This window comes from Carcharhinus amblyrhynchos, chromosome 6 (assembly GCF_965287045.1).
Source record: "Carcharhinus amblyrhynchos chromosome 6, sCarAmb.v2.hapA, whole genome shotgun sequence".
NCBI classification, from domain to species: domain Eukaryota; kingdom Metazoa; phylum Chordata; class Chondrichthyes; order Carcharhiniformes; family Carcharhinidae; genus Carcharhinus; species Carcharhinus amblyrhynchos.
This window is the reverse complement of record NC_137329.1, coordinates 112,772,969-112,787,987: the sequence shown is the minus strand read 5'-3', so window position 1 is coordinate 112,787,987 and position 15,019 is coordinate 112,772,969. Positions and strand designations below refer to the sequence as shown.

Genomic DNA, 15,019 nt, shown 5'->3' with positions numbered 1-15,019 from the left:
GTGTAAGTGGGTACCATTCATCATTTGTTATGATGTATTCTTGGGTGGTAACTCTGGGGTTTTCAAACATTTATTTGTGCTTATCTATTTGGTGGAATAGTAAAATTGATCATTCTTCTGCTAATATGACATCTTTCCATTTGATCCTCTTAATCTGTCATGGAAAAACATAGTGAAGGCGGAGGCCAGGAACTATTAATACCAGATTAATGGGATACACGGCTAAGGGCCATTTATGAAGGATTACTGGGTTACGTGGCCAAGGGCTATTAATGAAGGATTAATGGGATACATGGTCAGGGACTGTTAATAACAGATTACAGTGGCACAGTGGTTGGCACTGTTGCCTCACAGCACAAGGGACCTGGGTTCGATTCTCAACTTGGGTCACTAGCTATACAGAGTCTGTGTGTTCTCCTCATGACCTCCCACATCCAAAAGACGTGCTGGTTAGGTGCATTGGCCACGCTAAATTCTCCCTCAGTGTACCCTAACAGGTGCCCAAGTGAGGTGACTGGGGGATTTTCACAGTAACTTCATTGCAGTGTTAATGTAAGCCTATGACATAGATATAAATAAAACTAAAAAAAAGGATTGATCGGATACATGGCCAGGGACTATTAATGGGATAGGAAAGGTGAAGTTGCTTCAATGTATAGATTTTAGTCAGTGCCAAATTATAACCATCTATCTGCAGTGTGAATCTTTTTCCATTTATTTTAACCTTTTGTTGGCCTTGCAAATAGTTTTCTCCCAAATATTTTCATTGCAATTATGCAGAATACATTATTTTTGCTTTTGCTAAATAAAAACATCCTCATTTTTCTGGTAGTCCGAGACTAGAGGTCATAAATATTAAATCCAATAAGAAATTCAGATGAGACTTTACCCAGTGGTAAGAATGCAAAACTCTTCACTACATGGAGTGCTTGAGGTGGAATTCATAAATGCATTCAAGGAGAAACTATCTTAGTAAATAAAGAAGATGCAAATAGGGTCACGCTTGTGTTTTTTTGACTTGGTTGGATTTTTGATATTGGTATTTAATTTGTTTGAGTGAAATTGGAATATTTATTTTGATATGCAAAGAAGAGTGATACCGTCAGTATAAAATTTGATCATGTAGCGAACGCTTATCTCATAATGGCTAAGAGTAAGCCAATGAGAAGTGACATTATGGGCGGGACTTACCGACCCGGCTTGCCCCAGGACCTAAAAACCACAAGGTCAATGGATCTTAACATGGTCTGTGTCCCACCTGCTACAATTCCTGTGGCAGGTGGGACAGGAGAATTCCACCCTGTGTTGCTAGGGTTTGCTGTACCAATGATCATTTAAACTCGATTTTCTTGATGTATGACCATCTTGGAGATCAGACTGTAAAAGTTTAGACTATTGAATCAGTATCTGTTTAAAAACCAATTGTTCTAAATTTAATTATGTTATCTTATCCTGTAAATGTTTTATAAAGGCTTAGAAACATTGCTGATAAGACTTACACGTTGCAGGATGTAATCAAACACTGCAAGCATTACTTCCAATGGTCTTTGTTTTAAACAGGTATGATAGCACAGGAAGTGAAGGAAATCCTGCCATCAGCTGTAAGGGAGGTTGGGGATGTGACCTACACCAACGGCGATAAAATCGAGAATTTCCTCATGATCGACAAAGTAATAGAATTTAGAATTTCTAATATTTGTGACTGATATATGACCTGAAATATTGGCAATTCTTTGTGCTTCAATCTATAGACTCTTACATTTCGAATGCTAGCAATGAAATCAAAGTTGAGGCTCACAATGTTTAATTCTTTGAAAAGCTACCTTAGGGCATGTTAGTTATTAAAATTGTTTGATTATTTCCTACCTATTAAAGATCTACAAAAAGACCATACAAGACAATGATTGGAACTCTAATTTGCATTTCATAAGTGAGAATCCAATCTAACTCATAGGATTCACAATGAAATAAAAGCTTGGTTGACATGCTACAACATTTAGATATGTCTAATGAAGAACAAATGAAAGTAGATTTATAAAGTGCCTTTCACATCTTAACCATTTTCATAACTTTTCCGTTTAAATTCTCATTGTGAAGCATGTGTAATTATGATGATGATTTCTGAAGTGTAAATTACTGGCTTGTTCAAGCTAGTTAGTTTTCTGAAGTTGATACCCAAGGTGTAATTAATGGAATGTTCAACATTCTCCTTTCTTTTCATCAAGGTTCTATTTCTACTCTCCTTATTAGAAAAATATCTTCTCAAGTTCTAAATATTAAAGAACAAAGAAAATTACGATACAGGAACAGGCTCTTTGGTCCTCCAAGCCTGGACCAACCATACTGCCCAACCGAACTGAAACCCCCTACCTTTCCTTTCTTCGAGAGATCAACTAGGTTAGGATTGTTATTGCTGGAGTTTGGACGAATGAGGGGGAATCTCATAGAGACCTATAAAATTCTAACAGGACTAGATAGGATAGATGCAGGGAGGATATTCTTGATGGTGGGGATGTCCAGAACCAGGGATCATAGTCTGAGGATTCAGGGTAGATCATTTAGGATGGAGATAAGGAGACATTTCTTCACCCAAAGGGTGGTGAGTCTGTGGAATTCATTACCATAGAAAGCATTTGATGCCAAAACATTGAATGTATTCAAGAGACGGCTGGATATAGCACTTGGGGTGAATGGGATCAAAGGTTATAAGGAGAAAACAGGATTAGGCTATTGAGTTGGATGATCAGCCATGATCGTAATGAATGGCGGAGCAAATGGCCTCCTCCTGCTTCTACCTTCTATGTTTCTAAATGGTCCAAGCAAGACTGACTACTGAGGATCGGATCTTTTTCAAGGGATGTAGGCATCGCTGGCAGGGACAGCATTTATTTCCCATTCCAATTTGCCCTTGAAGGTGGTGGTGAACAGTTTCTTGAATTTCTGCAGTCCAAGTGGTTGAGGTAGACCCACATTGATGTTAGGGAGGGAGTTCCAAGATTTTGACCCAGTGATGGTGAAAGAATTCCAAAGTTTGTATGGTGCGTGACTTAGAGTGGAATTTTCATGTGGTAGTGTTCCACCAATATTGCTGCCCTTATTCTTCTAGATGGTACAAATCACAGGTTCGGAAGATACTGTTGAAAGATCCTTGGTGAGTTGCTGCAGTGCATCTTATACGTTGCACATATTGCTGTCACTGTGTGTCAGAAGTGGGGGAAGTGAAAGGGTTCCAATCAAGCAAGCTGCTTTGTTCTAGATGATGTTGAGCTTCTTGAGTGTCATTGGAGCTGCACTCATCCAGGCAAGTGGAGAGTATTCCATCATGCTGTTGACATGTGTCTTGTAGATTTTTGGACAAGTTCTGTAGATGAATTACTGTCCACAGAATTCCCAGATGTTGATGCAGCAACAATAGTCCAATTTAGGTTCTGGTCAATGGTAACCCTCAGGATGTTGATAGTGGGGGTTTAATGATAGCAATTTCATTTGAATGCCAAGAGGCAATAGTCATTTCCTGGCACTTGCAATACATGAATGTAACTAGTCATTTATTATCCCAGATCTAAAAATTGTTCAGGTCTTACTGCATATGGTCACACATGTCTTCAGTATCTGAAGAGTCATGAATGGTGCTGAACATGAACATCAGCAACCATTCCCACTTCTGACCTTATGATGGAAGAAAGGTCACTGATGAAGCAGCTAAAAATGGTTGGGTCTAGAACATTACCCTGAGGACTGAGATGATTCACCTCCACTAACCACAACCATCTTCCTTTGTGCTACATGTAACTCCAAACAGTGGAGAGCTTTCCCCCTGATTCCCAATGACACTTTTTTAGTTGGGGCTCCTTGATGCCACACCCTGTCAATGTTGACTTGATGTCAAGAGCAGTCACTCTGATCTCTCATCTTTTGTTCATGTATGGATCAAGGTTGAAATGAAACTAGGAGTCAAGTGGTCCTGAATGAACCCAGAGCATCAGTGAGCAAGTTGTTGCTGAATAAGTGCCATTTGTTAGCAGTGATCATGACAACTTTCATCGCTTTGCTAATGATCAAATATAATTGGCCAGGTTTTTGTGTACAGGACGTACCTGGGCAATGTTCGACATTGTCGGGCAGATGGTGTTGTAGCTGTACTGGAACAGCTTGGCTAGGAGCATACTTAGTTCTGGAGCACAGTGCGGGCATGTTCTCAGGTCCCATAATAGCCTTTGTATTATCCAGTGACATCAGCCATTTCTAGATATCATGTGGAATTAATTGAACTGGCTGAGGACTGGTATCTGTGATTCTGGGGACCTCAGGAGGAGATTGAGATGGACATCCATTCAAGACTTTTGGATGAAGATAGTTGCAAGTCAGTGTTGAGGACTCGCAGGGCTATCCTGGTTTCCAATCTTAATTAGTCAATAAATTTACTTTGATATTGACATTAGCTGCTGAAAATCCACAAATAGGGAACATCTTTAGTCCAATGGCTGTGGTAAAGACAGCTTAAATCTTCTCCGTGTTTGCAAGATGTCTGATTGGTAGCTAGTACCTTATTCTTCCTAATGTGCCAAATTCTGCACTTTTGTTAGATGAAGAAATATGTTTTCCTTCTGTAGGAACAAATTTTCATGGAGAATGTTGGAGCAGTGAAAGAGTTATGCAAGTTGACTGACAACTTTGAAAAAAGAATTCAAGAGTTAGAAGTCTGGAATAAAAATCTTGCCAAGATGAAGCAGTTTGGGAGCATGAAATCCTCGATAAGTGAGAAAAATAGGAGCAGGTGGGTGTATTTACTTTTCAATTTCTGACCTGTACTGATGAACTGTGTCAAAGAGAAAGCTACACTTACGTGGCATTACATGGATACATTCACTGAAGAAAGTGGCACTTGACCACGCAAGAATTTTCCAGGTCCTGTGGGTGAGCTAATAGATTTTAGCTGAAGTAGAAATAAAGCCACTAAAATAACCATGTGCATTCCCGAGTTTGGGAGGGAAACACATCCTTGAAGTCCCCATTCACTTTTTTTGCCAATGTTTGGTGCTGGAAGTAGTTGTAGAAGACTGATGTGAAGAGGATTAAAAATAGTCCAAGATCACTTGCTGGGTAATCTCCCATACTAAACTGACCTGGGAAATACCAGAGGCAGCCCCAGGTCTGTGGAGCTGTCTTTGCCTATGCGGAAAAAGAGGAGTGAAGAAAACATGTTACTCGAGTGGAAAAATAAATTTAAGAAGAAAAGTTTCACTTTATTTGACAATGTTTTTCTATTACCATTGTAGCATACTAGCCATAAATCTACAGTGCTCTACCTCCCCACCACCAATGCCAGTGAGAAGAGAGAATCTTAGGACTTGACCAAATTTCCATTCTTAGCAGCGGGACTGGAGAGTCCCAGTTGCGAATAAGGTCAAAGGTCACTGTTACCATAATATGTTGCTTCACCAAAATAATCATTAATTAGTATTTCTAACTAACTTGCTATAAAATATTTTATATTAGAATTTGTTACATCATTGACTTTTTTAAGCTGTGTGAGGCAATACATTAATAATTCACTTGATCACCTCAGCAACAATTTTGTGTGTGTGCCCACAATATCGACTGCATTCTTTCTTTGAGCACAAACAATAGCTTTTTCTCTTTTTCAAAAAAACCTTCTCTTTCTCACCTAAGTGTTACAATAGTCTCAGAAGAGAAGTGAATGTCCTGCTGAATGCTTCTTTTCACCCTGGGACAAGTTGGAGTTTTCTTTTGGCCCATTATCTGGCTTGCATTTTTTTTACATCTTGCCAACTACATATGTTAAATTATTGATTTAAAAATAATTATTTATCCTGGAATGAAGGAACTATTCAAGGTTGTAATCACTGTTAATTCACTTCTGTGAATTCCTGCCCTGTTCACGCTTTCATCCTGTTTGGGTCCTGTCTTTTTAAAAAATGTTATTATTTGTTACTCACCGCAACAGATTTCATTTCTAGATCCCTGTGTGACTAATTCCAAGACTCCATCTTCAGTTCACGTACTGAAGTACAGATGAGTGATTCTTAAAAGTGTCAAGTCTGCCCCGGTATAGAAGAGTACTTTCTTCGACATGTATCAATAGAAAGCATGATTAGTATTTAGTTCAAGATGACACTTTTAAACATTATAATCTCGTAAAATCTAATTTATGATCCATTATATATGACTTCAGCTGTCAGACTCAGCAGGATTTATACAGGTACTTTCCTGGCCTTGTGATTCTGATGCGGAGTAAAAATTGAAATATGTTTTTTGCAAAACTTTCTAACTATTGCCAATGGCGTAGAGTTATTTCCTGATGGATTTTTGATTTGCCCTATAAAAAGAAGACAAAATAAAGCAATGTTGTTCTGCATCTAGTGAGAGGACTGCTTAAATCGAGATTTGTTGACTTTTACAGCATATTTGGTCGGACATCTATAGTGATACCATCAGAGAAACCTGTTATGGCCAAACGCAAGGTAAGTGAGAGTAGAAACAAGTTGTATTGTTTGGTCAATTCCTCAATGCAGTGATGAACTGCTGCCTGCAGAACCCTGCATATGTCCTGATGGATCCCTGGAAGGAGCTGGAAGTGTAAAAGTTAATTGCTACAGTAAACTACAGTACATTAGGTAACTACAGTGTCCCAGTGTTCACAGCTCTTCCTGCATCATCATGCACAGGTCAATGTCAATCTCCCTTGACTGTCACAGCCATTGTTGGCATTAGTGTTCTGGAGGTAGTTTAGGCATATCCTGAAATCTATGCAACATGATTGGCCCTGGCTTGGTGAGGGAACATGTTGCTACTGTACTCAGCATCTTCCGTAGTTTGTCCAGTGGCTCTCTTGCTGCAGTTGTCCTTTTCCCTCTGCACCAGCATTCCTCCATATGGCTGTCCAGTAAAACTGTTTGGAGGAGTTGCAGCCTGCTGTTTATCCCCTTTGGTCATGTACTGCCCTTGCAGAGAAGTTCCCTGCTTTCCATGCCTTGTTACTACTCTTGGTCCCTGTGGCATTGTGCCAATGCTTACCCTGCTGAGAAGTACCACAATCCAAAACCTCTGCTCCTTGGAGATGGTCCATTGTCTCTTGTCGTCTCAGTTCCGCAGAGATGACCCATTGGTTCTGCACCTCAGAGCCAGCCAGTAGATTCATGGCCCTCAGCTCCTTAGAGACGACCCACTGACTCTTGGCCGTCCAATCGTGTTGGCCTCCTGCCGCATCAGTGACATTGGGCCCGATTTTACCATTGCATCGTGCCCATTTTTGGGCATGAAAACGTGGTAAAGTCGGGCGTGAGGCCATTAACGCGATCTGCGCCTGCGTCTGCGCAGATTGCCACTTTACCGAAACATGGGTGCAACGGTGATTTAAATGCATTTACATGCATTTAAAATTGGACGGGCAGTTCATTAATTCAACTTATCAGCATTTCCCCCTATAGCACCGTGTTTGCCAATCTGGAACCGCGCTGTAATGGACCTACTAAATAGAAGTCGAGCACATTCAGTGCTCCCAATGGTTCCTTGACTCAGATCAGTGGTGGGAGGAAGGAGGGAGGCAGATCAGATCATTCTCTGGTTGGGGGGGAGGGGAGTGAGGCCAGATCGTTATCTGGTTGGGAGGGGAGGAGAAGGAGGTGGGTCATTTGATCCTCTGGGTTGGGGGGAGTCATGATGTGGGTATGCCGGCGTTGGACTGGCGTAAACACAGTAAAAAGTCTGACAACACCAGGTTTTAGTCCAACCTATGGGGGGAGTGAGGCCAGACCATTCTTTGGGGGAGGGGGGAATGAGTGAGGCCACATTGTTGTCTGGAGGTGGTTGGGGGGTTGCTGGTGAGGGCCTGTGGGAAGGGGTGGCGGGGGGGAGAGAGACAGGTAAGATGTATTTCTGATTGGGCGGTGGTGCCCAATTGAACATAAGAACATAAGAAATAAGAGCAGGAGTGGCGGGAGGGGGGTGCAGATGGACCTCTGGTGGGGGTGCGGGGGGGCAGGGGTGCCTGCTGCCACTCTGCGGGTGATTGGTGGGGGGAGGGGGGCAGGAGTGGTGATTTGTCTGGGGGATGGGGAGGGTTGGGAAGGGGGGAATGGTGATGTGTGTGGGTAGTAGGGGGGAGGATAAGGGGGACAGTGATGTGTGTGGGTAGTTGGGGGGGTGGATAAGGGGAACAGTGTGGGGGGGGGTGGTGTATAAGGGGGACAGAATGTCCTGCGAGTAGTCGGGTGGTTGGATAAGGGGGTCAGTGATGTGCGTGGGGGCCATTGCTCCCAGGCCGCTTACACTGTTGTCTGCGGCCTGGGAGCAATCTGACACGGGCACGCTTTTTCAAATTTTTTTCTACCAGTGCGTGCGCAGTTCAGAGCTCCGATCATTTCAGCTGTGCTAAGCCCTGCCCACAGTATGAATCAGATGCACAATTTCTTTTTTCAGGCTGAGTGCGCATGAGGGTGCCTAAAAGCAGATTTCTAAGCCGAATCTGCATTACGTCCAGATTCAGCACTTAGAATGAAAATGTTAAAATCGGGCCCATTAGAGGTTTCTGCTGCTGGTTAAAATGTGGATCTGACATCAAATTGTCAACCTTCCTCTCCTGAATTTACATGTCCTTAGCCATCTTAAGCAAGCCATGTTAAACTCCACCTTTGATTTATTTGCCTCAATTGGACAATAGGGAAAGAGTGTAAATACTGCTAACCAAGTTAAATCTTAGTGATGACTGAAAAGGTCCATGTTTAAATTGTGCAAAAGGATTTTAAAAAATGCCACTAAAAGAGCACACACTCTAAAATGTGTTGCAAGGCACCAGTACATGGATTAGGTTCTGATAACATTATAAATCATTTCAGCATTGTATTATAAAAATCATATGACTTCTAGAAATATTATGTCATTTTGTGTTCCTCTATTGAAGGTGAAATTCAGTGGAAGTATTTTATTCCAACTTTGACAAAACTTTCAGTTCTTATTTCCTTATCACAGGAAAATGCTATACCATATTTGGAATTATGTTTAATGGTGTCATTGTTTAACAGAATATTAATTTTCTTATTGGAAGTATTTCATTCTTTGCATTTTTTTTAAGCTACTTGTGAAACGAGGTCTTTTTTAAAAAATCTGTGGAGGTTTCTGATGTTAGAAACTTGGTTAAGGCAAAAGCATTTCTACATTATTATTTGTCATCCAGGCCTACCTTAACAACAGAGGTGACTGTTCTTTCCATAAGATTTTCCATATTGTCATCATGGCTTTATTGGGACTCATGGCTTTTTGGTAAGCAACTAAACTAAGTATACATTATAGAGCATTTTGTCATCAAAGTTCTGTATTTGTAGCTCCCAGGTTCAGACCGATGGCTGTACCTCAGTCTGCTGCTCAACTCTACCCCTTTGTGGTCTTAACCAGGGCAAAAAATACATTTATAACTTGCTACTCTGCTTCTGTCTTCCCATTTGCTGTTCCCTGGATGGGAGGACAAGCAGCTGGGTGCTCTTAAATCCGTCAGTTACATCTATGAGAAAGAAGAGGTATATCTGCACAGACGAACCTATCCTTTGTTTCACCCTCCTGGAATGCATTGAACTTCCTCTCGCAGGGGTTACTGTAGTGTGCATTGTTGTGTTTTAATATCCATCCATAGTGCAGGATGGGGTGGTATGTTTAATACCACTAAAGTTGAAACTATAAGATGAATCAAAATAAAGTAGTGTTTAGGTATTGATCTTACATTTTATTAAAGTTTGGAGATTATAGAAGAAAGTAAAGTCAGAGAGCTAAAGGTTCTACAGTTTTAAGAATTATGAAAATAAATGAATTTGAGTCAGGTATATTTAGGACAATGTATTTAGAGTTTAAAGGGAACAATAAAATCCTTACTATTGAAGGATAATTGTGAAGTGCCATTTTATTTCCTGCTTCTAAGTTATTTTAAGAGCTTGGAGAATGATTATTGACCTAATAGCATTTGTTTGATTTGAGATCTTGAGACTTATATGTTTCAACACGAACACTATATTAGTAGTCTTTACTTGCAAATCCCAGTTACTGCCATGCAGGTAGATTCCTTCGAGACTATTCTATGAGTCTATTACCATGTGACTTTACACATCATAGTGGGTGGTGCTATTCTACAGTCTCATGTTAACCCTTTCTCTGCTGAGCACTTTTATATTACAATAACATGCAGGCACATGCAACAGATGTCTGGTTAAATGTATAGTCAGTGGAAAAACATGTGTACCACAGCATTACCTTGTACCAATGGTGATCTTTTCAATTTAACACCCATAACAAAAAAAATTTATGAAATTACTAAAAGATTAACAAACCTTAATTTGTCAACAAAAATCCTTCTACAGGAGGGCATGACTACAGTCGTGTCTAGGAGACAAATTCGTTTTTGTTTTATCTATTAAATGTTGAAAAAATATGGTTGTCTTCTCCTGTTTGCTTTGTGCATCTCCAGGACCTCTTTTGATGAATTAAAGTTTTGAAATATGCTAAAATGTTCACTGCTGTATTCTGAATTATCAAAGCATTTGCCCATATGGACTCTCTGCTGCCATTTTTTTCATTTCCAATGAACAATAGGATTACTGGATGAATTGGAGAAATTTGTTGCTGATACTGGTTATCAAATCATTTTTTACACTGTGAAATAAAATGTCACTCTGGTTATGTTAGTTGTCAAATCAATTATAGCAGTGTTGATGTCAATGGAAACCTTTTGTGTTTCTTGACAGGCAGAACACGTACATACTGATATTGTAGTGGCTGTATAAGTCTCATTTAAATGAGTAGTGTTTTTAATTTGATCCAATCTATTTATATCATTAAAATTAAGTTAGTGTTTCAGCATTAAAAGGTGTGTACAAGTTTGGCCTTTCCTGACCTCATTTTAACAGCAAAGACTCTGATATTTTGGATCCTTTGTGTAGGTCACTGCCATCCTGTTTGATTATAGTTTGGTCTGTTATATTTTCACAAGTTATTACGTTTGAACAATACCCTGGCTTTGACAATAGTTAGCAACAGTGGAAAATAGAACTTCTAATTGGAATAGTTTTGAGCACAAGTAAGTTGTCAGTTGAACCTTCATTTACTTGTAAGCTAAATTGACTACATATATGAGGAAAGATAATTGCTTATGAACAAAGATTGTTTCCCATTGGTTTAAATAACATATGCTTTTTCTGACAGTGTGATTTTGATATCTGCACTTTACGTACTAACGTTGAATGAAGAAAAAAGTGTTGTTAACAATCTCACCGAAAGGTAAATTCTTTATAAAATATTCCCTGCTTCTACCTATAAATTTCTGCTCTCTACAGTACCGTGTACTTGTGTGATTGACTGTACTGTTATTTCTGACAGAATAAAAGGCAGCTGTTTAGTTTGTGATATACTTGCTTTGAAAAATTAAATTTCACTTTTCCTGCAAATGTGTTAACACTAGTAATTTTGTTTACTGCTGCAGCTATATTTCAGAGACTTTTGAAACAGAGGAACATACCACCTTTACTCCATATTCAACGTTGCCAGGTAAATTGTTTCACTGAACGCATTTAGTGTGTGACGTAGAAAAAACTTTATCATAACTTAAATGGTTTGCCCATTTTCTTCTGTAGCAGAGAATGCGAGTTCAGTTTATACAACAGCAAACATTGAAATTCCCTGGCCTGAAGTAAGCTTCTGTAATATCCTGCCTTGTGTCACTGTACAATGTTGTGGGCTTCAATCACAAAGAAAGAGCATCTCTGATCATCATAGAAATAGGGGAATCACCAAAAAACAACATCGTGTGCGAAACCTTTTACAACCAGGTAAGATTTTTTATGAACCCCTAATACTGTTTAAAAATAAAAGTATTTTACATGTTGGGGAAATTCATAGCAGGTTAGAGAAATTTCAGATAATCAGGGATTCAAGTTACATAGAACATAGAACACTACAGCACAAACAGGCCCTTCGGCCCACAAGTTGTGCCGATCACATCTATACCTACCAAGCCATAGAACTATCTGTAACTCCCAATGCTATTAGATCCCATATACTCATCCAGAAGTCTTTTAAAAGACCCCAGCGAGTTCGCCTTTACCACTACCGACGGCAGCCAATTCCACTCACTAAGTGAAAAACTTACCCCTGACATCTCCTCTGTACTTGCTTCCCAGCACCTTTAAACCTGTGTCCTCTTGTAGCGACCATTTCAGCCCTGGGAAATAGCCTCCGAGAATCCACCCTATCTATTCCTCTCAACATTTTATAAACCTCTATCAGGTCGCCTCTCAACTTTCGTCTCTCCAGGGAGAAGAGACCTAGCTCCCTCAACCTATCTTCATAAGGCATGCCTCGCAATCCAGGCAACATCCTCGTAAATCTCCTCTGCACCCTCTCAATAGCTTCCACATGCTTCCTGTAGTGAGGCGACCAGAACTGTGCACAGTACTCCAAGTGGGGTCTGACAAGGAAGTTATAAAGTTGCAGCATTACCTCCCGACTCCTAAACTCAATCCCTCGATTAATGAAGGCCAGTACACCATACACCTTCTTGACCACATCCTCCACCTGTGAGGCCGATTTAAGAGCCCTATGGACCCGGACCCCAAGATCCTTCTGCTTTTCAACACAACTAAGACTCCTACCCTTGATATTGTACTCCTGCATCCCGTTGGTCCTGCCAAAATGGACCACTACACATTTATCCGCGTTGAAGTCCATCTGCCTCTTCTCTGCCCAGTCTTGCATCCTATCTGTCACGCTGCAACTTCTGACATCCCTCCAGACCATCCACAACACCACCAACTTTCATATCGTCAGCGAACTTACTAACCCATCCCTCCACTTCCTCATCCAGGTCATTTATGAACAGATCCCTGGGGCACTCCACTGGTGACTGACCTCCATGCAGAAAACGACCCATCCACAACCACTCTCTGCCTTCTGCAGGCAAGCCAGTTCTGGATCCATAAGGCCAAAGCCTCTTGGATCCCATGCCCTCTCACCCTTCTCAAGAAGTCTTGCATGGGGGACCTTATCAAACGCCTTGCTGAAGTCCATGTAAACCACGTCTACCGCTCTTCTTTTGTCAATGTGTTCAGTCACATTTTCAAAGAACTTAACTAGGCTCGTAAGGCACGACCTGCCCTTGACAAAGCCATGCTGACTATTCCTGATCATTCTAAACTTCTCTCAATGCTCATAAATCAGACTCACCGGTCGGTAATTTCCCAGGCTATCCCTGTTCCCTTTCTTGAAAATAGGAACCACATCCGCAATCCTCCGGAACCTCTCCCATCTCCATCGATGATGCAAAGATCATCGCCAGGGCTCTGCAATCACTTCCCTCACCTCCCACAGTAACCTGGGGTACATCCCATCCGGTCCCGGCGACTTATCTATCTTGATAGAATTTAAAAGTCCCAACACATCCTCTTTCTTGACATCCACATACTCAGTCTTTTCAGTCTGCCGCAAACCTGTAGTACAACCTCCCAGATCACTTTCCACCGTAAATACCGAGGCAAAGTACTCGTTAAGCACCTCTGCCATTTCTTCTGGTTCCACACAGACTTTTCCCCCTTCACCTTTTTATAGGTCCTATCCCTTCTCTTCTCATCCTTTTACTCTGCACATATTTGTAGAATGCCTTGGGATTCTCCTTAATCTTGCCCGCCAAGGCCTTCTCATGTCCCCTTCTCGCTCTCCTAATTTCCTTTTTAAGCTCCTTTCTACAAGCCTTATACTCCTCTAGATCCTTAACATCTCTTAGCTCTCTGAACCTTTTATACTCCTTTCTTTTCTTCTTGACCAGGTTCACCACAACCTTCGTGCACCATGGCTCCCGTGACCTACCAAAATCTCCTTGTCTCATCGGAACGTTGTCGTGCAGAGCTCCAGTCAAACATTCCTTGAAAATCTGCCACCTTCCTTCAGTACTTTCCCCAAGAACACCTCCTTCCAGTTTACTTGTCCAATTGTCTGCCTGATGTCATCATATTTCCCCTTACTCCAGACAAACACCTTCCTAGCCTGCCTGATCCTATCTCTTTCCAATGCTATCGTGAAGGAGATAGAATTATGATCTCCATCCCCATGATGCTCTCCCACCGAGAGATCCGTCACCTGTCCTGCTTCATTCGCCAGCACCAGGTCAAATACAGCCTCTCCTCTTGTAGGCTTATCCACATACTGTGTCAGGAAACCCTCCTGAACACACCTAACAAACTCCTCCCCATCCAAACCCCTTACCCTAGGGATATTCCAGTCAATGTTTGGGAAATTAAAGTCTCCCATCACAACAACTCTGTTATTACTACATCTCTCCAGGATCTGTTTCCCTATCTGCACCTCAACTTCCCTGTCTCTATTGGGCGGCCTATAGAAAACACCCAGCAAAGTTATCAACCCTTTGCTGTTCCTAACTTCCACCCACAGGGACTCCGTAGACAGTCCCTCCATGGCATCCACCTTCTCTGCAGCCATGACACTGTCCCTGATCAACAGTGCCACTCTGCCACCTCTTTTGCCCCCCTCCCGGTCCTTCCTGAAGCATCTGAATCCCAGCACCTGAAATACCCAGTCCTGTCCCTGAGACATCCAAGTGTCTGTAATGGCCACCACATCACATTCCCAAGCAGCAATCCACGCCCTAAGCTCATCTACTTTGTTCACTACGCTCCTGGTGTTAAAATAGACACACCTCAGACCCTCGGTCTGGGCACTTCCCTTCTCCATTACCCGTCTAACCTCCCTCTCATACTGTCTACAGTCCTTCTCTACCTGGGAGCTAACCTCGGTCTCAGTCTCCTCATCTCTGTTCCCTCCCCCCACAACCTTTCTAGTTTAAAGCCCCCCTAGCCAATCTTCCCGCCAAGATATTGGTCCCCCTGGGATTCAAGTGCCACCCGTCCTTACTGAACAAGTCACACCTGCCCCTAAAGAGGCCCCAATGATCCAGGAACTGGAATCCCTGCCCCCTGCTCCAGTCCCTCAGCCACGCATTCACCCT

At 41.6% G+C, this 15,019-nt stretch overlaps 1 protein-coding gene across 2 annotated transcripts in view; it reads left to right on the top strand.

Moving 5' to 3' along the window:
- myrfl (myelin regulatory factor like) overlaps nucleotides 1–15,019 on the top strand; it is a 101,178-nt gene that overhangs the window by 27,849 nt on the left and 58,310 nt on the right. For both annotated transcript variants that reach the window (XM_080191212.1, XM_080191213.1), the window contains exons 13-19: nucleotides 1,561–1,670; nucleotides 4,614–4,777; nucleotides 6,425–6,485; nucleotides 9,197–9,282; nucleotides 11,209–11,283; nucleotides 11,486–11,550; nucleotides 11,637–11,831. In XM_080191212.1, coding sequence (XP_080047338.1) covers nucleotides 1,561–1,670; nucleotides 4,614–4,777; nucleotides 6,425–6,485; nucleotides 9,197–9,282; nucleotides 11,209–11,283; nucleotides 11,486–11,550; nucleotides 11,637–11,831 — 756 coding nt within the window. The remainder of the gene's footprint in view (nucleotides 1–1,560; nucleotides 1,671–4,613; nucleotides 4,778–6,424; nucleotides 6,486–9,196; nucleotides 9,283–11,208; nucleotides 11,284–11,485; nucleotides 11,551–11,636; nucleotides 11,832–15,019) is intronic.